The 24,237-nt window shown below is 33.4% G+C and overlaps 1 protein-coding gene across 2 annotated transcripts in view; it reads left to right on the plus strand.

Moving 5' to 3' along the window:
• MID1 (midline 1) overlaps positions 1-24,237 on the plus strand; it is a 193,087-nt gene that overhangs the window by 97,334 nt on the left and 71,516 nt on the right. For both annotated transcript variants that reach the window (XM_023500345.2, XM_003765587.4), the window contains exon 3: positions 10,901-10,996. In XM_023500345.2, the coding sequence (XP_023356113.1) occupies positions 10,901-10,996 (96 nt within the window). The remainder of the gene's footprint in view (positions 1-10,900; positions 10,997-24,237) is intronic.

Below are 24,237 nucleotides of genomic sequence, written 5' to 3' on the forward strand. Positions count from 1 at the left end.
AGCATTGCTTTTGCACATTCTTAACATATTTAGGATGCCTTCTTTCTTTCTTTTTTTTTTTACTCCTTTCTTTTCTTTTTTCTTTCTCACTCTTTCCTTATATTCTTACTTTTCTCCTTTCTTTTTTCTTCATTTTCCTTCTTTTCTCCTTTCTTTGTCCTTCTTTCTGTCCAAGGATCCAGTTTTATTTCCACATACCCTTTATTTTCCATTATTATAAACTTGATCAACATTACCAGTTCTTTATACAAAGAATACAAAGGCACTTATAGATTACATAAAATTGGTTTTTAAATACTTATTAAATTCAGCATAGTAGTTCTTGTGTTTGTATCTTTTGAATTTCTTTTTTGTTCTGTTCTTTGATTTTTTTCCTTTTATCATCAAATTTTTCTTTATTTAAACATTTTTTCAAGTGAAAACACTGTCTTTCCTTTCCTCTTTCCTTGCTCCATTGCAAAAGCAAGAAAAACAAATGCCCTCTTATAAAAATATATAGTCAAGCAAAATAAACTTCCACATTGGCCATGTCATATGTGTATAGATGTATGTGTCAATCTGTACTCTGAGTCCATCATTTCTCTATCATGAGATGCCTCCTTATTGACCCATCTGGAATTGTGATTAGTCATTGTATTGATCAGGGTTTGTAAATTGCTCAAAGTTGTTCATTTTTACAATATTATATAAATTGTTCTGGTTCTACTTGTTTCACTCTGTATCAGTTCCTATGAGACTTCCTAGATTTTTCTGAAACTGTTTTTTTCATTATTTCTTACAGAACAATAATATTACATCACAGTCATGCACCATAAATTGTTTGGCCATTCTTCAGTTAATGACTTCCTCTTCAGTTTCCAATTTTTGCCATTATGAAAGGAGCTAATATAATTTTTTTGTACATATGAGTCCTTTTCCTTTTCTTTGATTTCTTCGGGATTTAACTATGTCTAAGGGTATGCACTAGTTTAACAATTTATGGGGGATAATTTCAAATTACTTTCCAGAACAGCCAGAACTGGTATAGTATTTCCAAGCCTATTTTTTGACCAAAATGGGTCAATTTTTCATAGCTGTAAAATTCCATGTGCACTTTTTATATATAGTAATGTACATTTTCAGAAAGGTGGAAAAGCGATGATTGTAAGAATTGTAAGAAAAAATAATATTTATTTTCAGCAAATTCAGAATTTTTTTCTAAAATTCAACTGCTTTTGAGGGATTGATGAGAGACACATGATTCTTATAGGAAAGATAAGGAAAAAAAGAAAAAAATGAAACTAGCTTACCAAGTGCTTTTCAAATATTATTAGCATTGGATCCTCAGAACAACCCAGGTTGTTTACAAATAGTGAAAGTGAAGTAGACAGATAAGTGATTTATCACACAATTCATAAATATCTGAGAGCTTTCAGGCTTTAAGAAAGGCTTAGATATTATGTATAATAATTTCTCTATATTTAATTATATACATTAGCTAAAATATATTATCTTCTATATGCATATATAAAAAGACAAAATAGGTCTCTTCACTAGATCAACCATGATTCTTGATAATAAACTGAGTAAAAATTTAGCCAAGTGCATATGTCCCAAATCATTCAATTTTCCATGTCACTAAACAATCATGGCCCAGAGGTCTAAATACACTCAGAAATTAGCAACTATTCACTATTATATCCTCCCTGCACTCACATTACTTTTGGCATTTGCTGAATGTCACTAGTAAGGAATCTTATTTCTTGGGTCTAATTGTTCTTAATTTTAAAACAAACATCAAAAGTGTTTAAATTAGCAAGTAATTAATACCAATAAAGTCACAAATTGAATTATTCTTACTTTGCAGATAATACTTCACAATGCTGGGCTTATTAATGTACAAGTAATTAAGACTGCACATATTTGTTTACATATACCCTCGCATAGGGTTCCATGATGAATATCGGATATTCGCTTTCTTGCTGCAAGCATGATACTTTACTTGATGTCTTTTTTAAACAAAAATATCCAACGTTTTTACCTTTTAATTTAGTAATAGTCTTAATGTTATTGTTGTTTATCATAGATATAAAAATTATTTTCCAGAAAGGAGATTACTTGATGCACATAAACAAAAAAATGGTTTGGATAAATTAACTTATTGATGGTATTTACAAATCCACAAAATGAGTTAACCTTTTCTTATCCTGTTTTTATCATGCTGTAATATACAGTAAGAAATTACAATTAAGAGAAGTCATTTTACCAATTAAGGAGTGTCAAATGATAGGGATATAAGGTTATTTCAGTGGTACAGGAAATTTCCAGAGAGTAGAAACACTCCTTCTGCCAAGGCTGATTGGCACTTCCACTGTAACTTCCTCTTAGAAAGTTGTCTTGAATGTCAATCCTAATATGTCAATAGATAGAAGGACTTGAACCCAAGTTTTCCCAGCTCTGAAGTTGGCTCTCTAGTGTGTATTTAAAAAAAACTTCAAATATCATAATTTTTTAATTAGTAGAAAAGAAGTAACGTCCCCAATGTCAAGAAGGAATGCCTTTTAAAATTATCTATAACTCAAAATATATAGTAATAATTGTTAGCTGAACTTTATAAACTATAATTCTTTGACTATGGATTCCAAAAACACAAGTTGCAATCTGTTTGTTCAAAATGTATCTCCAATCAGTAATTTTCAAGCTAGGTTCTAAAATCCTCATTATCATCATCAAAGCAAAGTAGAAAGAGCTCCAGGTTATGAGTCAGAGCATGTGGATTCAAATCTCAAACATTTACTTAGTAAATTTGAACAAGTCACTCTTCCTAAACTTGAGTTGTCTCACCTGTATAGTGAGTAATAAAAATGTCATCAGAGCTACCATCCATGTCTTGATCTATATGGTTCTGTAATCATAATAGTCATTCATTTTTTAGCACTTTAAAGATGTAGCGATAAAAAAAGTGATCATTGGTTACATTGGTCCACCCACTCCCTTTTTTTAATCTTTAAAAATGAGGAAATTGAAACTCACAATGTAAAAGCAGTTTGCCTAATATTACATTATAGCTAATAAATTGAAGATGTGTGATTTAAATTCAGTTATTCCAGTTAAAATTATCACATTGTTTTCTTTGTGAGATGTTCAAAGGTCTCTAGTGAGCCAGACACTTCTCATTGAATATTGATATGATACATTTTTAGAATGAAATAGTGTTTTATATATATATATATACATATATATAATTATATACAATATATAATAATACATAATATATATTGTATATATAAAAGATACATATATATTAATAAAAATATAGGTACTGTCCATAATATGAATATCAGATTCTGCATTAACTAAATTATAGCTATAACAGAGTAAAAATCTACTCATTTTTAGAAAGTATTAAGCATGACTGTTAAATATTAAAATAGAATACTTCTATATATTATTTATTTTAAAATGAAATTCTGAGCCTCAGTTGATGATGGGATTTATAAATAAGAAAGGTAGATTCTGTAATGTTAAAAGAATGTCAAGTAAAATTTGACAAGGTAAATATAGTATCACATCTCAGACTTTCATAAATTGTATTTCCTGGAACACTAGACGTAAATTTGTATGCAGATTATATTTTTATTGGGGGAGTGTGTGTGTGTGTGTGTGTGTGTGTGTGTGTGTGTGTAATTCCCTCAAAGATATGTCATAATGTCACATTTGGATATAGTAACTATCATAAGCAATGAAAGAGACATTAATAAAAATAAGACTGATATAAATCATAATAATTGTGGTCTATTGCGAGTTAAAACTGAAGGTAGCCTTGTACATAACAGACATAATTAAAAAATCTGAAGAGTTTAGTTACATATAAAGAATTTCACCTTTTATGCAGGTGGTATGTGTTAATAAGGGTGTGTTTTCTTATTAAGAAGGGTGATTAAATTTTCTCAGAAGAAAATATATGAGTCGTAGCATTAAATGTGTTCATATCCTGGTCTCACTTTAGCACTGTGGTGTTGGGTGTCGGGAGTATGAACGCAGTTCCTGAATGTCTCCCTGAATATTAGAGAATGAAACAAACCAGATCTGTGTTTAGTTTGAATGGCATCCAGACCCTAATGTTCTACATTAAAGACACTCTAGCTCAGACTTAGGAATAAGAGCAAACATTCTTTAAGGACCTGGGCAAGTCCAAAAGGAATTACTGAAATCTCCTGTTTCAGGCATACATTTTAATAGTAGTGCTCAGTGACAAGTCATTAATTCCCTGCAACCTGATTCTAGGGCACAAGTCTCAGAAAGCTAAAATTAGGAGCATTTGTCTGCTTAAACTTACTATTTGATCGTGTATCAGCGTGATAGGGAAACACAATACACATCTGTTAGATTGGATTTACCTTCCTCAGATGATGCTCATAGTATGCTGCAGAGAATGCACAGCCATGCATTGACAATGAACTCATTCAGAGACATTTCTATAATCATCAGCCTAATTCATTCTCCCATAAAGTGACTTAAGATGATGAACAATGAAATGGGCTCCATGTGGACTAGTGGCGAAACATAAAAGGAAGCAGTGTGGTTCACTGGAAAGAGAACTGATTTAGAGTTGAGAACCAATCCCAGTCCTTCCCCTTGCCACCTGGGAGAACTTGAGTAAGTTACTCTCTGGGACTCAGTTTCTTAATCTATAAAATGACACATTTTAGGTTAGATGACCTCTAAGTTATCTTCTAAAGCTAAAGTCTTATTTAGCTAAAGCCAAAAGTTAGAGGAAAAAGCAAATCATAAAGTATTAACATGTGAAACATGGAAAGATAATACTTGCATTTCCACCTTTTGCTGAATATTCAAACATTAAATGTTTTTGGTTGTATTTTTACTGTCTACAAGTATTAAGGGCACAGTAGATAGAGTGCCAAGCCTGGAGTCAGGAAGATTCATCTTCCTGAATTCAAATCTGGCTTCATACACTGACTAATAGCTGTGTGATCTTTGATTCAATCCCAATGAGAGACACCCCTCCCCTTCACTCTGTAATGTTTGATATATGTTCTCCTAGTATACCTTCTCTGATTTCTGTTTTGTTATAATTTGGAAAAATGGGTATTCACTTTGTGTGTTCATTTGTGGAAATGGTGTTTAGTGTTTCCACCAAGACGTCAAGTCTTGGATATAGAACTTGGGGTTTCCCCTCTAATAATAACAAAGCTATAAGAAGTTAGCTCAAAATCAATCATATCCTTTAGGAACAATATTTAAGGGAGCAAATAGATAATCTTTAAACCTGAATACAGCAGAATAGCATCCAACTTTCTGTCTGTCCTGGAATTAGTTAAAACTTCCCTGGGAGAAGGGTATGTGGAGAAATGGCTAAAAATGTCTATTCTACCTCCCTTCAAGCTATATAACAATGGGGTTCACTTCCATTACCTACATAAAATCTTCTGTTTGGCATTCAAATCCTTTTATAATCTTGCCCTCCCACTCCTCCTTTCAATTTTATACTAAGCAACCTCCCACGTACTCTATGATCTAGTAATTTTATTTACTCCTTGCCATTATCCAAACAAGAAATTTCTCCTCTTGACTTCAGGCCCTTTTTCTTTCTTTCTGACTATCCTCCATGCCTGAAATGCTTTCCCTTCTCATCTCTGACTTCCAACTTTCCTGGCTTCTTTCATGTCTCAACTAAAATCTTAGCTTTTATAGGAAGTCTTTCCCAATTTCTCTTAATCCTGGTTCCTTCCTTCTAATGATTATTTCCTATTTATTATATGTAAAGCTGTTTGTCCATAGTTATTTGCACATTATCTCTACCATTTTAGATTGTGAGCTACTTGGGAATAGAAAGTTTTTTTGGCCAACTTTGTCACCAAATGCCATTTTTGTCATGTAGATGACACCTTTGGCACCTATGTCACCAAGATGCCACTTTGGTCATTCATGTCATTTTTTTCTTAGCACTTAACACAATGTAGAACTTAGAACACAGTAAGAGGTCCTTGTATTTGATTCAATAAACATTTTTTGAACTTAATAAATGTTTATTCAAGACTTGAGATGAAAAATGCTATCAGCCTCCAGAAAGAGAACTATGGAGACTAAAGCATAATATTTTCACCTTTTTTGGTTTGTTTCCTTTTTCTTTCTCATGTTTTTTTCCTTTTGTTTTGATTTCTTTTGTATAAAATGACAAATATGGAAATATACTTAAAAGGATTGTACATATTTAACTCATATCAGATTGCTTGCTGTCTTAGGCAGAGGTAAGGAAGGAAGGGAGAAAAATTTCTAATACAAAATCTTACAAAAATGAATTTGGAAAAATAAAATACTATTAAGGAAAAACAACAAAAATAAGTAAATAAAAAAGGAAGGATAGACAAGTGTTTATTGGCTGACTGACTAGAATGATGCCTGAAATATAAAAAAAGTATTTGATAAATGTTTGTTGATCAATTGTTGTCCAGTCAGAATAACTTACACATTTATTATTGAAAAATTGGCCAACAGAATAGATGGAGCAGAATACAGCAGTCAGAGAGAATGAAAGGAACTAAGCAAAAGTTTTAGGAAAACTAAATAATTAGCTATTGGGGAGTATGACATTTCACTAGCAAGTGAAGAAATTGGTGACAAAATTAATTTTTCAAAAATGTTGGATGTCCTAATCTTAACTGAAAAGATTTATGAGATTTTAAATACAAAATATGGATGCATATCTGAATCCGATCCCTGACCATGTAGCTCAAATTGAACCTTGAGTAATGTATCTTGGAGCAATGAAAATAAGTTCTTACAAAAGCAAATTGAGTAATTCTGTGAGTCATATACTCCATTAGGTTAAGTTGTAGATGGATATGAAACCAGTGTAGTTTTGTCCTACAGATTCAAATGTTCTAGGTTGGCCAAGTTTTTGAGCCGAATGAAAAAAAGGTTAAAACACGAGCAGTCTAGGCATTCTGGACATAATTTGAGGTTTGCTGTTCTGCTGCTGCCTCCAGGAAAGACGAACAGCCCATGTGGTCTCTCTTTTATGGAATGCAACTCAAGCATGCTGTGTTGGTCTGCTGAAAGGTTTTAGAACTGTCTATGACTAATCATGGACAGGTAGCAACAGAACACTGTTTTCATACATCATTTTCAATATGGGCTTCTCATAGATTAAGGCTCCTGGAAGTATACTAGAAGCTTACTATTTCACCAAGTAATAAAGAGATTAAACCTTTTAGTTTATCTTCATTTTTTCCCCAAGTAATTTTTTTTAAATGGCAAACTATTTTATTGATACTTATTTTTTTTTAATTAAGGATTTATTTTAAAAACAAGAAGAATAAATTCAGAAATCAATGAAAACAATTTATGGATTTGGTTGGTTTTTTCTTCTGATAATGATTGATTATGGCAGTATAAGAATATTAAAGTTTCTGACTTGGGAACAGGAAACTCAGTAATTATTCTTTCCACTGTATAGAAGTTTTTGGATCACCGTAGCCAAGTAGAAATATATATATTCTTGTGACTCTCTGGTGAGGCCAAAAAAAATTGTTCTTCCCTCTGACTTTTTAGTCAAAGCATCTGAGACACAAAAATTATATGAGCTGTTGAATGCTTTGTGGCACCACTACAGCCAAAAAAGCTACCACAAATTTACAAATAACCAAAGTTCATTAATGTATAGTCTAAAACTAAAGAACTAGGATCTCTCTCACACTATCCCAGTCCTGGGATATTCTATTCATGCTTTGTCAGCCTCTTTGGTATAACTTGGACTTGAATCTCTCTGCCAGCCTTATTTCCCTTTATTGTACCTTAAAACCACTCTGACTTTCTCTTCCAACTTGGATAACATATGTACCATTTGACTTTATGTAACCCCAAAGGATCAAGATAGGTTTGTGTTTTTTAACCACAGGCTTTAGTTATATGTATTAGTTGATTGAAAACAGATTTTTCTCATAGTGTGCATTTGAAAAGAAAAAAAAAAGAAAAAAGAAAACAACAGATGTTTGTAAAGCCATAGTGTTAGACAATGTTTCGTGAGGCATCTTTTGCCTACTAGCTTTAGATAATGCACATTTTAAATATGACACTGACTCTCCCAAAGTTTAGGTAGCTCAGTGGAAACATCTCAGTTTTTTCCAATGTTTTCTAAAAAAGTTAGTTTCCAGCATTTCCTGCTTATAGAGAGTTAGTTGTTGAACTATGCTCCAGGAAATGACTTTAAGATGCACTAATAATCATGTGAGAAAGTTAATGGAGAAGCAAAACATTTTGATTCTCTTTAAAGGTTTCAAATCTGAAATAAGGAATCTTATTTAATCTAAAATAACAAATAAGCTTCTTTAGATTGAGGTTTTTTTCTCTTCACATACACACACATATATATATATATATATATATATACATACATATACACACACACATATATATAAGTATGCATATATGTGTGCATGTACACACATAAATACATGTATGTATGCATTTTTCATTAAATATTTACCAATTACATATAAAAATAATTTTAACATTCTTTTTTTAAAATTTTGACTTCCAAATTCTCTCTCTCCCCTTCCTGCCTGTCCCTCACCCCTTAAAAAGATAGGTTATGTGATGTGCATTATATATGTGAGGTCATGCAAAACATATTTCTATATTAGCCATCTTGCAAAAAAACCACAAAAATAAACAAGAAAAATAAAGAAAGTAAAAAAAGTATGCTTCAGTCTGTATTCAGAATTCATCAGTTAACTCCCTGGAGTTCAATTGCATATATATTTTAACACATGTTTGTTGCTATTTTAAAAACTGACATTCTGCAGTCATTTTAATGGGAATTATAGGTAAAAACGGGCTAACTAAGAGTAAATACAACACAATTAAAAAATGTCATGACCTCTAAGATCACTGAGGGAGATTTTTTTTCTTTCTATAAGTAAACTATAAATTGTCTTTTTCTTTATATTTCTATATTTAAGTAAACTGTACAATTTCTTTAAAAATTGTCTTAGTAAAAGTTTTGATTGTATGTATATGTTTTGTGGAACTGACCTGTGAAATTTTTGATTGTGTGTACATGTTTTGTGGAACTGACCTGTGATTTTGTAGGATTGTACCTTTAGAATTGGAAGGAGCCTTGGAGACCATGAGGTCCAGCCCGCTCTTTTTATAGATGAGGAAACTTAAACTCAGAAAAATTAAGACTTTTCCAGAATGTCTACAAAAATTAAGACTTGCAGGAAGACCTGAGTTCAAATATGGTCTCAAATACTTCCTAGCTGTGTGACCCTGGGCAAGTCACTTAACCCCAATTGCCTCAGAAGAAAGAAGGAAAGGGGAAAGGAGAAAAGGAAGGAAAGGGGAAAGGAGAAAGGGAAGGAAAGGGGAAAGGAGAAAGGGAAGGAAAGGGGAAAGGGGAAAGAAGGAAAGGGAAATTAAGACTTGACATCATTCACTCTAGAATGGATGAATATTGGGATAGGAAGCTATGAGAGAAGACTTTCAATGTTGATTGGCAGCCAATCTCCAAATTAGAATTTTTGTATCCTCTGAGTATAAGTTGAATATAAATATACTAATTAATGACTAAGTGTACTCTCTCTCTCTCTCCTTTAAATCAAGAAGAAACAATTCTAGTGTAAAATATATTTAAACAAAGGACAAGTGTTGGTGTTCTTGATTTTTTTCCCCTAGAATTCACTTGAATTCAAGGCTGGAAGCTTACCTAAGTTTCAGAGACTGAAGCTTCCAGTTTTATAGTTTAATATAACAAATATTTAAAATAATTTTGTACCTTCTTTAATGGCTTTATATGAAATTACATGATAGCAATGTATTTGATTTATAGGAATCTATAAGTATTTACTGAACACCAACTTTGTGTTCAGCACAGCAATAGGAACATTGTAGATTTAAGAAAAGTAGCATTAAGAAGGGAATATCTACTGTCTTGCTTCATATGAGGAAAAATAAATGAGAAGGGATGAACAAAGAATTCTGGTAAAAACATATCAAAAGGGATTAAAGAATTAAATGTATTATACACAGGGAAATTAGCAAGAAAATGTATAAAATTTTGTGGGAAGACAAGGTTTAAAAAAATACTTTTAACTGGGGGAACCAGAAAATAGTTCACAGATAAAGAAATATTTGAATTGGGCTTTACCAAACAGGTAGGATTTTAATAGGCAAAGTGTGTGGGACCCAAATGTAGGCAGAACTTGATGCTATATAAGCAAAAAGAGCCATTGTAGTTTATTAAGCAAGGGACTGACACGATGAAAGCTGTGTTAAGGGAAAATTAATCTGGCAGCAATATAAAAAAAAAAAAAAAAGTAGAAACTTCATTAGCATATTCAATTAGACATGTCATGACTCCAAGTAAAGAATGTCCAATGGGGAAATTTCTAAGCCTTGTAATTCTGGGAAGATTCAACCTTAACTGCTTTTAGCTAACCTCAGCAGATATACCAAAATCCCTGAATCAATAGTTGTATCTAGTATGCTATTTGGATATTTTATTAACAATTTCAGTTTTGGAGAGGTTAAATATAAATCAGCTAGCCTTCTTTCTTTCTAGTTCATGACCTAGAAAGTAACTTATAAATAGATGCTCAATTATAGCTTCCTCAGAGAGTAAAACAATCAAAGGTAAAAAAGGAAAAATCTAAGTATCACATTCTTACATTTCCAAAAAATTCATTAAAATACAATCTTCAGAAAGCATTCAAGCATATGCAATATGACCTTTTTAACACTGTGCCACTGGAATTGCATATATTTCATGCTGATTTTTTAAGAAGAAAATTCAGATACCAATTTATTGTATGGCATTTGCTGTTTTAATGAAGCTATTATGATACAGACCAGTAACAATTTCTTTTTCTCTTCCCTTTCCTGTTTTGTTTTGTAACAGCAAAACTTAGAAAGTAACCTCACCAACCTTATTAAGAGGAATACTGAACTGGAAACACTTTTGGCAAAACTCATTCAAACTTGTCAGCATGTTGAGGTAAGTACATCTGCCCCCCCCAAAAAAATTATTTTTTTTTTCTAATTTAATCAGAGAGGGTCTATATTGCATGTACAAAGACCCAGGTTTTAAAGTTCATATTTAAGAAAAACAACCTAAGCAGTTTTCAAAACATTTATGTTCTATATATCATGGCTTTCAGAGACCCTCAGAGACCCTCCAAAGATTTCCATAAAAGCAGTTTGTAAACTAAGAAGACTTCAAAAACTCAACCAAACTAATAAATGTTTGAAAAGCAAACTGCTCTAAGCATGCATCTTAAATAAAAATGAACTAGGACCACACTTTGACATTTGGAGAGAACCTTACAAGAAAACTTAGCTCTTTTTTCATAATGAGGGAGTTGAACTAAGTGAGGTCCAGAAAGGTTAACCATCTGGTCTGGGTCACATAAGGAATAAAGTGGAAGAAGCAAATTGGTACCTAGGTTTTCTACCTCCTAATCCAAGACCCTTTCCATTACACCATGCTAGTAAGAATGTTGTAAAAAAAAAAAAAAAAAAAAAAAAAAAGTCCTTGAATGTCTGTCATTCCCCCAGTGACAGCCAGAATTCCCCTCAGCTATTTTAATCAGCCACAGAATCACAGAATTTTACAGTTAAAAGGATTTTTTCTGTCTTTTATAGTTTGAACTATTAACCCCAGAGTAGGAAGGGGGCTTACAAACAAGTGTCAAATACAGTCCACAAGTGCAAGTGCAGCTAAAACCAGATTAAAACATGATTGGGAAATACTTTTTAAAATAAATAAATATAGAATAAAACATAGATGGGGCAGCTAGAGGGCATGATAAAATGCCAGGTCTGGAGTCAGGAAGATTCACTCATCTCCTTAAGTTCAAAGCTAACCTCTGTGATTTATTAACTGAATGATCCTGGGCAAGTCACTTAACTCTGTTAGTCTCAGTTTCCTCATCTGTCAAGTGAGCCAGAGAAGGAAATGGCAAACCACTCTTTGCTAACCAAATGGAATCATGAAGACTTAGCCATGGCTAAAATAATTCAACAACAACAAAAACATAGTGTTAATATGTGGTGACACAGGGCAGTGGACACACTTAGTGCAATGGACTCTCTGAGTCTAGAGTTAGGACGATCTGACCTCAACCCTGAGTCACTTGCTAGCTGTGTGAACCTGCCTCAGTTTTCTCAACTGTTATGGGAATAATAATCACATCTAACCTCACAGAGTTGTGAGGATCAGATATGAAATAATATTTGTAAAGTACTTGACACAGAGCCTGAAACATTTTTGTTATTATTCAGTTATGTCCAATAGACACTATATAAATGTTAGCTTTGTTATTATAATTATTATACTACATGCTCACAGGGAACCTCCTATTTGGTTTGGTAGCCACAAATTTTATTTTAATTTAACACCACTGCATTACAACATACTTGAAGGAGATTCCTAAACTGTGAAATGTTGTAGAGGATCACAGTAATATCTTAATGTCCCCTCTACCTTCCTATATTATATGAGGGGGGCATTGGTGATGGGGAATAGAGAAACTTTCCCTATGGATTCAAATAAGTACATTCTCTTAAACTTTTAGAGTTGGGTAGGTCACTAAGGAATAAAGAGATTTGTCTATGAATATGTCCCCATTATGTGAAAAGATTCCATTTAAGACTTTCTTGACTCTTACGGATATTCATCTATAGATGATTTAATTGTTAATGTTGCCATTTATATATCATAAGAGATAGCATAGTGATAGCTATCATAGAGATAGCATAGCACCAGTCATCTGGATCCTGTTGTAAGGGTCTTCATAGAAGATACAGAGATTGTGCCTCATCTGATGATTTTTAAGGACTCTGCTTTCCATATTGATCTGATGACAAAATGTTAGTTTTATCTGTGACTTTACCTATGCTACCAAATGCTGCATCTTGAATTTGCCAAAGAGCTCCTATAAAAGGGTTCTTAAAGGCAGTTAAGTAGTGTAGTAGAAATAGAACTGAGTCTAGAATCAGGAAAATATGAATTCAAATCTAGTTTTAGATACTTAGTAGCCAGGTAAGTTATTTAATCTGTTTCCCTTAGTTTTCTCATCTGTAAAGGGAGAATATAATGCTTACTTGCCAGGATTATTGTAAAGATAAATGAGGTAATATTTGAAAAATTTTGCAAACCTTTAAGGGCTATATGAAAAGTAACTATCATCATTATTACTATTATAATAATTATTAGACCTACTTGAGTTAAAATCAATAATGATATTTGAAACAAAAAAGATTTTAACGGCCTTTTCAAAAGAAAAATATATTCAGTTTACCTCCCAGTTAACATGACTAGCTAATATCTGTATAGCTCTTTAAAGCTTACAAATAATTTTATGTATGTTGTCTCATTTGACCTCCCCAATTAACCTATGAGAAAGGTGCTATTAGTAGTAGTAGTAGTAGTAATAACAATAAAAATATTCCCGAGGCGGCTAGATGGCTCAGTGAATAGAGAACTGGCCCTGAAGTCAGGAGGACCTGAGTTCAAATAAAGTCTCAGACACTTAGTAGTTACTATCTGTGTGACCCTATGCAAGTCACTTAATCCCAATTACCTCAGCAAAAAAAAAAAAAAATTATTCCTTTTAAGATGAGTAGTAATAATAGTTAACAATTACAAAATGCTTGCTTTGTGCCAACAACTGTTCTATGTGTTTTACAATGAATATCACATTTGATCCTCACAACAACCATAGGAGGTCATTATTATTATTGTTATTATTATCCTCATTTGACAAGTGAGGAAACTAAGGCTGAGAGACATGAGTTATACAACTAGTGTTTGACACAGGATTCAAACTTAAATATCCCTACCACTAAATAGTGTGCTATGTACTAGCTGCTTTTTTTTTTTTTAGTTTCCAATTTTTTTTCCAATTCTTTAATGATAATTTTCTGTTTAGAGTTCATTAACCAATGCTCATTCATTTAGGTACTTACTATATACCAGATATCTTGCTAAGTGCCAGGAATGCAAAGGCAAAAGTGAAATAGTAATTGTCTTCAAGGAACTTATATTCTTTTTTTTTAAAGCTTTTTTATTTTCAAAACATATGCATGGATAATTTTTCAACATTAATCCTTGTAGAACCTTGCATTCCAATTTTCCCCTCTCCCCTCCACTCTCTCCCCAGGTGGCAAATAATCCAATATATGTTAAACATGGTAAAGTATATGTTAAATTCAATATATGCATATATATTTATACAATTATCCTGCTGCACAAGAAAAATCAAATCAAAAAGGAAAAAATGAGGAAGAAAATACAATTCAACCAAACAACAACAAAAAGAGTAATAATGCTATGTTATGATCCACACTCAGTTCCCACACTCCTCTCTCTGGGTGTAGATGGCTCTGTTTATCACCAGACCATTGGAAATGGCCTGTATCATCTCATTGTTGAAGAGTGCCATGTCCATCAGAATCAATCGTTGTATAATCTTGCTGTTGCCATGTATAATGATTGGTTCTGCTCATTTCACTTAGCATCAGTTCATATAAGTCTCTCCAAGTCTCTCTGAAATCATCCTACTGATCATTTCTTATAGAACAATAATATTCCATAAGATTTATATACCATAACTTATTCAGTCATTCTCCAATTGATGGGCATCCACTTAGTTTCCAGTTTCTTGCCACTACAAAAAGGACTGCCACAAACATTTTTACATACGTGGGTCTCTTCTGTTCCTTTAAGATCTCTCTGGGATATAAGCCCAGTAGAAACACTGCTGGATCAAAGGGTATGTAAAAGAACTTAAGTTCTAATGGAGGGTTCTAATATTGTGTGTGTGTGTATACATATATACCACATACATATATGTGTATGTATATATAACATCTTATATAGAATTAATATATTATAAATAGAATTATGATATGTACACACATGCATGTATGTGTGTTCATATGTGTGTATATATTTCAAAGTAGTTTGAGAAGAGAGTGAAATAGCGATTTTTTGAGGAGCATTCCCACTAAAATTCTATTCTGGTACTTCTTCATGGTGTAGAAAAATGATCCAGGGCTTTTAAAGACCTACTAGTAAAAAGTCATCTCCGGCACATCAAAGTTAAAGTGATTCTAGAATGGATCTAAAAATAAACAGTATGGTTCTTATCTGTTAGCCAAACTAGTTAAATTTAGAGAGGTTCTTTACCAGAATGTTGCCAAGCATGCAATGGATTCTTTTGTACCACATTTATCCTTCTGAATTGATGGAAAGCATATCCATGTGGTGAAATCTCAAATTCTAGAAATAATCAAAGTAAAGAGAAAAAAAACCAGATTAGAAGTCAAAGGATATGTATTGAAATTTTAACTTTGCTACTGTGTAACTTTTAACAAGTCACTTAACTATTCTGGGTCCCTATAAAATGAAGGAATTGTCCTGAATGATCTCCGAGGTCCTTTCCAGTTTTAAATGTCTAATTGACCAAACCACATGAAAAAATGAGAGCAAAATACTTCTCATGAAATCTCATTTATTGCTCTTACTGCTTTTATATCTTGGATTTATAGTGGAAAGTAAAAGAATCTGAAAGTTTCCTCCCACCCACTTGACTCATATTCTTCTTTTCATTTATCAATTGGGCCTTTTGGAAGCAGAGAACACAGCAAAAATGTAGAGAATACAAAAAAAAAAAAAAAAAAGAAGGATAAAGAGAGAAAGAAAAGGGGATTAAAAAAAAAGAGAGAAAAGAAGCGGGTGTAAAGATTTGAAAGATGAGCCAAAGAACCAATGCAATTGCTTCCCCTACTCCACAAGTATTGCCTAAATAGTCAAATGGAAACCAATTCTTTGACTGTGCAAAGAAGGAACCAAATTATAGCTGAAGTTAGAGCAGTAACAGATTGTGATCACATTTTTCCTCAATCCAACTTTTTATAGCAGAGTTTGCCAATTGCAATAGTCTGAAGAAAAGGTTGAGTACTGCTGATTAGGCTGCAATGTAAATAATAGTGAAACTATCCATAATGTTTTCATTTGTGTTGAAAAGGATGAATGTGTCTTAAAGGAATGAAAGAATGGGGAAAATTGAATGATACAACTGTCCTATATTTCTGTTTTTATGATGTGATGGCATTTTATATTTGAGACAATAACAAAGAGTTATGTCTCCTCACTTAAAATTACCTGAGTTATATTGAGGAGTCTTATAAATGTTTTATGGCTTTTGTGCTTTTTTACATTCAAGTAAAGCAGCCTAGTTACTAAAGCATCAACCTCTGGTTTTCATTAACATCTTCAGTGATTTCAGATCAACTGACTTGCTGTTGATTTGTTATTAGTACTGTCTGAATTTACATAGTGCCAATCCTCTTAATGTTGATATAAAATTGCATTCCTATTAAGATGAATAGTTTCCAACTATAGATTAAGGTTTCATTCAGGAAATTCACAAGGGGCTTTCATTCAAGAGATTATATTTTACTTTGCTTTAAGTATTTGTAGCTTTGTAAATGAAGTTGTTATTGGCTAGATTAGGGCACCCTCGCAAATAGACTATCATGAAGCATGATCAACAATTTGTGCCAGACAAGTCATAAAGAATATTCTCGTTTCCACTATGTTTTTTTTAATTGCTATCTCCACATATCCCTTGGGAAGGAGGGTGTTCATATGGATACTTGTGAGTGAATATATTTTGTAATTATTTAGGATGCTACATGGAGCTGGATAGTATAGTGGATAGGATGTGGGATTTGCAATCAGTAATACCCAATTTCAAAATGCTACCTCAAATATTTTTAGCTGTAAGATTTAACTTCTCTTAGACTCAGTTTCCTCCTCCATAAAATGGGGATAAAGTATATATCTCACATAGTTGTTGTGAAGCTCAAATGATATAAAATATATAAAATACTTTGTAAAACTTAAATTCTACATATTTATGTTTAAATGATAATGATTTGCCTTTAATAGCACATATTTATAAATGCTAGATAGTGTTATTAGAATTATACCGAACAAATTGAGAACATAGAAAATACTGAGAAGGGCATTAGTACTATCTTTCTTTTTTTTTTGGTTACTTTTGGAACTTCATTAAAAGGCAGTGCTGTGATGGGTTCTGAAACAAGAACTGAATGGCTCAAATCCCAAATCTGACACTAATTAGCTGTGTTACCCTGGGCAAGTCATTTAACTTCTCTCTTCCTTGGGCTATTTCTCCTTAGCTAGACTTCAGAATTTTTTGGCAGACACAGTTCTCATAGGATTCTTATTTAGAATGGATCTCAGAAGCCACCTAATCCAACGTCTTCATTTTTCTCATGAAAAAAATCGAGCATCAGAAAAGTTCATTGATTTGCCCAGGTTCACACAAATAATAAGCAGAAAAGTCTGGATTTGAATCCAGATTCTTATTCCAAATCCAGTTCTCTTCCTATTTTCCCACCATTGCCTTATTACTAATGATATATATCTTAGGATTTGACCTAGTTATATAGCTTTATTACTCTAAAGAATCCTCTTTCTTTCTGGATAAAGTACATTTGAAAGTCATAGTTACTCAATAAATGTTGTTGAATTGCTATGAATGTTTCTCAATAAATGTGGCTCCAAACTAATTTTATAAAATTATTTCACTTAATTTCCATAAATGCACTCTATATTTCACTGTACTACTAAGCATTGTCCAGTCTAATTTATTTGTTCATAGGCACTAGGAAGATCTAGTTCTGCCCTCTTCTTATACCTTTATAAATTAAACTTATCATCCCCCATACCTGGGCCATACCTGGATCACACTTGATCCACATTGCTACCTATTAAAGAATGTTCTTTTAAGATCCATGTCAAATGTCGCTTTTTTCCATGTTATTTCTTTAATTCTACTAGCTAAAAATAACCTTTCTTTCCTTGTTTTATATATTCTACACATGTTGTATATTTATTTGAATAAATATTTTATTTTCCCTATTAAATTGTAAGACCTTTTAAGGGAAGAGATTATTTTTCATTTTTTCCATTTGTTGTTTTTCCTGGTTTTTTTTTAAATATGAACTTGTAATTTCATTAGTGTTGGAAATCTTTAGTGTGGAAACTCCTTCTACTGATGCACATTAGGGACTTGTCTGAAAATTATGATCAGAGAGAGTTGCTTGGAGCCTTACAGATGGAATCACCTACCATAATCACCCAGATCTGTTTCAGAAACAAACTATGAACCCATGTTCTTCTAATTTTGAATTTATGCCTTTATTGATTTCAGGAGAAGTTCTTACCTGGAGACTGTGAATTAGATAGATAGATACATGCATACAAACATGCATGCATACATACATATGTTCATAGCTGGTAAAGGTAGATAAAGATAGATGAATAGATAGATGGATAGATATAGATGATAGAACCATTTCAGTTTGTTTGGTTTCCTTTGTAATTTGATGTGTTTTATTATAGTTATTTAAAAGCTTCATTCTGAGAAAGGGTCCACAGGTTTTACCAGACTGTCCCAAGGGGTCATAATACAGAAAAAGTCAAGAATCCCTACACTACATCATTCTTTTTTTTAGTATAACTTTTTATTTCTCCAAATACATGCAAATACAATTTTCAACATTCATCTTTGCAAAATCTTGTGTTCCAAATTTTTCTCCCTCCCCTAGACAGCAAGCAATCTGATATAGGTTAAACATGTGCAGTTTTTCCAAACATCTTTCCATATTTGTCATGTTGCACAAGAAAAATCAGATCAGAAGATGGGGAATGAGAGTGGAAATAAAGCAAGCATACAAATACCACCACCACCAAAAATAAGTGAAAATACAGTTTTGATCCACATTCAGTCTCCATAGTTCTCTTTCTGGATGTAGATGTCTCTTTCCATCACTAATCTATTCGAATTCCTTTGAATCATTTCACTATTGAAAAGACCCAAGTCCATTACATACATTACATCATTCTGTTTCTTATATAGATCATGCTCATACATGTGTAGATGCTTAATTTTTCTGAAATTTAATTGAATTAAGATTGAGAATAGGCATCATAATTAAAGAATGATACTGAGGGCTAAATTTTTATATTATTTAAATTCAGTCTATACCATTATCATTAGATGTAACCTGCTTCATAGTTTTGCTCTTAAGAAGAATAAATAATCAGTAAACATTTATTAAATACTACTACTTTGTAGTGGGCATTGTGTTAAGTGAATCTTTGTAGAACTTAATGTACAAGGAAGAGCATTAATTCAGTGAAGAAACCCATAACGACTTTTAGACAACTAAGCCAAATCAATTGTTTCACTGATGGAGGGTCAGCATCATTATCTCTGTGTTAAGAAGTATTTATTCCATTGCATGGAGCATTTGTTTTCCAAGGTTTACACAAATTACTCAACAGTGCTAAGATACCAGAATGAGCTTGAACTTCTCCCTTTCTTCTTCACAATTAGCCTTTTGGTGGGTATTGCCAGTTTTCAGGAAAATAAAACCTGTGCCAGCTGGAACATGGAAAGAGTGGGGAAAACTCCTAATGACAATAAATCAAATCACTGAAAACAAATCCTTCAATATGAGGAAATGCTTCTCCCTTCCAATATCCATACCCCTGCCATACACATTTCTAATGCTTTATTTATAATACAAGTTGCTTTATACTTTTCTTTCTTCCCTCCTTCCTTCCTCCTTCCCTCCCTTCTTCCCCTCCCTCCTTCCTTCCTTTCATCTCTCCCTCCTTCCATCTCTCCCTCTGTCCCTCCCTCCCTCCTTCCTTCCTCTCTTCCTTCCTTCCTTCCTTCCTTCCTTCCTTCCTTCCTTCCTTCCTTCCTTCCTTCCTTCCTTCCTTCCTTCCTCCCTCCTTTTCTTCCTTCCTTCCTTCCTTCCTCCCTCCCTCCCTCCCTGCCTCCCTGCCTCCCTGCCTCCCTGCCTCCCTGCCTCCCTGCCTCCCTGCCTCCCTGCCTCCCTGCCTCCTTCCCTCCTTCCCTCCCTGCCTCCCTGCCTCCCTGCCTCCCTGCCTCCCTGCCTGCCTGCCTGCCTGCCTGCCTGCCTCCCTGCCTGCCTGCCTGCCTTCCTGCCTTCCTCTCTTCTTTGTGTTTTTATATCTTCCTCTGTACCTTTTATTTAAAAAAAAATGAACAAATAAAAAAACCCAACACTCCTGATTTTGAATGATTAGTTTTGGAAAGGATAAAAATGAAATTACTTTTTAACCATAAAATCTAAATCTCCTTGAAGACCAACAGAGATTCATTTTGAGAACAGGGAACCATATAGGTTTACAGGGAAAGGGCAGAAATTATTTGAGAGGATTCACAATGGATTGCTAGTGAAGTTTGGTAAATAGGTTTCTAAAATCTAATAAATGTTATATGCTCTCATAGGATTTTCTTCAATAAGAAAAAAGATTTACAATAGAAATCTCTCATTTAAAAAAATGAGGATTGAATGAATTATTTTAGGAATTGAGGAAAATTTTGAGGAGTGAGCAAATGTGGAGCAGGATTTAATTTTATTCATTCAGTCCAAATAAACAACATAGGATCTCTTTAAAATGTTTCCTAATAATTATAGACAACATGGTATTTTTCTCCTAGAATTAACAGCTCAGCAAATATTTAGTCACAGCTAAAAGTGGAATTTATTGATTTTGGAAAGTCTCTTTCTGCGAGTCTGAAGGTCAAGTCTTTACATACAAGACCTCAACATGGCATTGTACATTCACATCTACACCACTGATTGGAAAAGTCTTAATTAACATTTATTGTGGAATGTTGAGCAACGGAGAAAGTATAGCTGTTTCCCATACTAATTTCAAATAAAGGCCAAAACAGCCCTACTGTCCTTGTCTAGTTTCACTTTCACATGACAATCTCTACTTTGGACATCTTTTTCCAAGCTTCTTCAAGAAAATATACCTGGCATAGACTTCTTTGACTAAACTCCTTTGAGATCACAATTTATTTTCTTTGCAAATAAATTATTGTTCTTTACTCATTTTTTTCTCTTATGTTTTAATAGAATATTTGCTTTCTTACTGTGTTTCTCTGAATTTTTCAGCACTAGCTGGTACATAGTCTGAAAAGCCTTTTGTGACTGAATTAAGTGGCATTTAATGAGATCTGTGCTTAGACTAATGTGTCATATGATGGGCTCTGTAAATGTAGACAGATAAATCGGGTGTTAACAGTAGTTTGTTAAGAACTTAAGTAAACCAAGTTGGCAACAATGAAGACCTGTAAAAAAAATTTTAAAGTAATTCAGCAAGTTCTTGAAGCACTCAGCTGTAAATTTTAAAATAAGAAAAAATAATTGGACTAGAAGGAAGCAGCATTTTCTTTTCATTTTTTCCCTGCTTTTTTTATAACACCAGAGAGTTATGTCTAATGGAGCCTCTGGCAATAAGACTATTCTTGCTAAAGGACCAATACACAAAGTGCTCTATCCATGTCTGGAGAACAGGTGTCTGATTTTAAATTTACTCTACCACACTGGGGGGCAGACATCAATGTCAACAGTCATAATCTGTTGGCACTTGCATCTAAGCATCTGATTCTCAACCAATTTGACTCCATGGGAGAATGCTCTCAAGATATAATTAGAATCAGATCCTGCTCTCATTAAACAAGGCTGACAATCTAAAATCACGCAGATCACTCACTGCCCTTCTAGTACAAGATTTTAGTTGAGGGTATGATGGGGAAGAAGGAGAGGGAATAATGTAAGCAGATAAGGCTGTGTTCAAGGGCCAGCTCATGAGCCAATTCTAGTCAGATAAAAGTTATATTCATGAAAAAATTAGCAGTGAATGAATTGAATTACACTCTATTTCTTTTGTCTAAGAAAAACTACCTGCATTCTGTTTCAGTTTCTAGATTTTTTTTTCAAAATCTAGTCCATATCATCTCTGGGTATATCCATCTTTTATATCTTTGCACTGATTGTCCTTATCTGGAATGCTTCTTATCTCTTGTCCTTTTTATTGAGGTCCCAAGCTCTTTTTATGGTTGAAATTAAAAGTCATCTCTTTGGAAGGGCCTTTCCTTAACTTTCTCAATCATTAGGATTCATGCATAACACATCCCCATGCTTTCAATAACTGATTTTTAAAAAATATTCAGTCTGTATTTTTGGTTTCTGAATATGAATCCTCCCTTGGTATAATGCTAACTTCTAGCAGGGGTCCTCAAACTACAGTCACGGGCCAGATGCGGCAGCTGAGGACGTTTATCCCCCTCACCCAGGGATATGAAGTTTCTTTTTTAAAGGCCCACAAAACAAAGTTTTTGTTGTTACTATAGTCTGGCCCTCCAACAGTCTGAGGGACAGTGAACTGGCCTTCTGCTTAAAAAGTTTGAGGACCCCTGTGAGTGTAAGTAGTATTAATTATAATATCTGGCATGTAGTACCTAACTAGTGCTTACTGATTTGTTTTTTTAAGGAAGGAAAGAAGCATTTATTTAATGCACTTTGTGTCAGGGACTATGTCAAATACTTTGATCCTCATAACAACCTTGTGAGATGAGTGTTATACTTATTCCCATTTTTGTATCTGGAGAAACTGTAGCAAAAACAGAAGTTGGGATTTGCCTAGGCTGACATAGTTAATGAGTTTCTGAGGAAAGATTTGAACTCAGACCTTTCTGACTTCAGACCTACTGAGTCACCTAGCTTCCTCTATCTAGCTTCTGATTGATTTTGTAGTACAGAATTTAATAATAATTATCCCCAAAATAATTTCAGATGTTGATGCAGGATTTTTGTGATGCATTCTCACTGTAGTCCATGAAATTTTGTGCCTTTTTCTAAAGAAATTTTTAAAAGCTAAAGAGATTCTGGTGATTCTTTGGCAAGATTATCTTCACAAAATTGTGAGGAATAAGTACACGTAAGCAAAATATAATTAACTGACATTGCAACAGCCCAAGTTTCAAAAAGTTTACAGCTTCCAAAAATTGCCATTTAGCTTGATCCAAGTCCTTCATCGTTTACTTATCTTTCTAGTTTAGGTGATATGAATGATTACTTAATCAAGGTTGTATTAGGAGTCATGATGCCCTACAGTTTAGATTAGAACATGATTGTAGATACTTGTCTCAGAATTAGTTCCTCAGGCATGTCATGGCTCACATTTCATTTTAATCTGGTTAATGAAAAATTCCAAAGTTAATAGTCAAACATGGTGAAATGGGAAACTTGAACCAAGACATGGGTTAAAAAGGAATGAAAGAAATTATGGCATGTAAGTGAAATAGAAAATTCCCTGTAAGAAAATGTGAAAGGGATGAATTCAAAGAAACTTGAGAAGACTTAAATGAACAGAAACAGAGATAAATAAGCAAAACCAAGAAAGTAATGTATAGAAGAATAGTAAAGGGAAAAAAGCCAGTTTTTGTGTTCTTTCTGTCATACTTGTAGTCTAAAAAAAAGGAAGATTCTTTTTCACTTCAGTCAGTATTGTCTAGGTAGAAATTTTTCTCTTTTTTTGGAGGCAATAGGGATTGTGTAACTTGTCCAGGGTCACAAAGCTAATTGTCTGAGGCTGAGTTTGAACTCTAAGCCATTCTTCTATCCACTGCCCTCCTCAGTTGCCCTTTAGGCAGAGAGTAAAAGCCCAAGTCTTTTGGGCCAACTATGTCATAGCTGAACTTCCTGTGTTCATTTTCCCTTCCATGAAGGGTGTACTTGGAAAAAAATACCTCTCACTAGTCAACTAACACCCAATTCAAGGACTCTAACTTTCTCAATTCACCAGGTTAACTACTGAGGCTAGAAGCATCAGTTTCTTAGGGTTGTTTGTTTGGTGACTTCTGAGAAAGAAACATAACACATAAGAGGCAGTCAGGAACTTAGGGTAACTTTCTTGTATATATTGCCACCAAAGCTGCTGATGGGAAAAAGAAAAGGAAGGAAAATCTCTTTCCTTCCCCAAAGGAGTCCAGGGGAAGATGGAGTTGTTTGTGGCTGTTTTAATAAACATCAAGCACTTATCTCTCCTTACTCCTTTTAGCCTACAGAGTGGGTGACTTTTCCTGGCTCAATTAACAATCTCTTTCAACACATACATCCCTCTCACTTTCTACCATCACAGGGATGGGGAACTAGGAGCTGCTGATCATGCATGTCTTTTAGTAAAGATTCAAGATACATGTGAGCCTTTTGCCTTCCCCAGACATACTCCCTTACTAAGATAGCCCTTAGTAAATTTACAATTCTTTTGATGAGTATAAATGAAATAACTGTCTTCTTTAAAAACTG

The sequence above is a fragment of the Sarcophilus harrisii genome, chromosome 3 (assembly GCF_902635505.1).
Source record: "Sarcophilus harrisii chromosome 3, mSarHar1.11, whole genome shotgun sequence".
Lineage (NCBI taxonomy): Eukaryota > Metazoa > Chordata > Mammalia > Dasyuromorphia > Dasyuridae > Sarcophilus > Sarcophilus harrisii.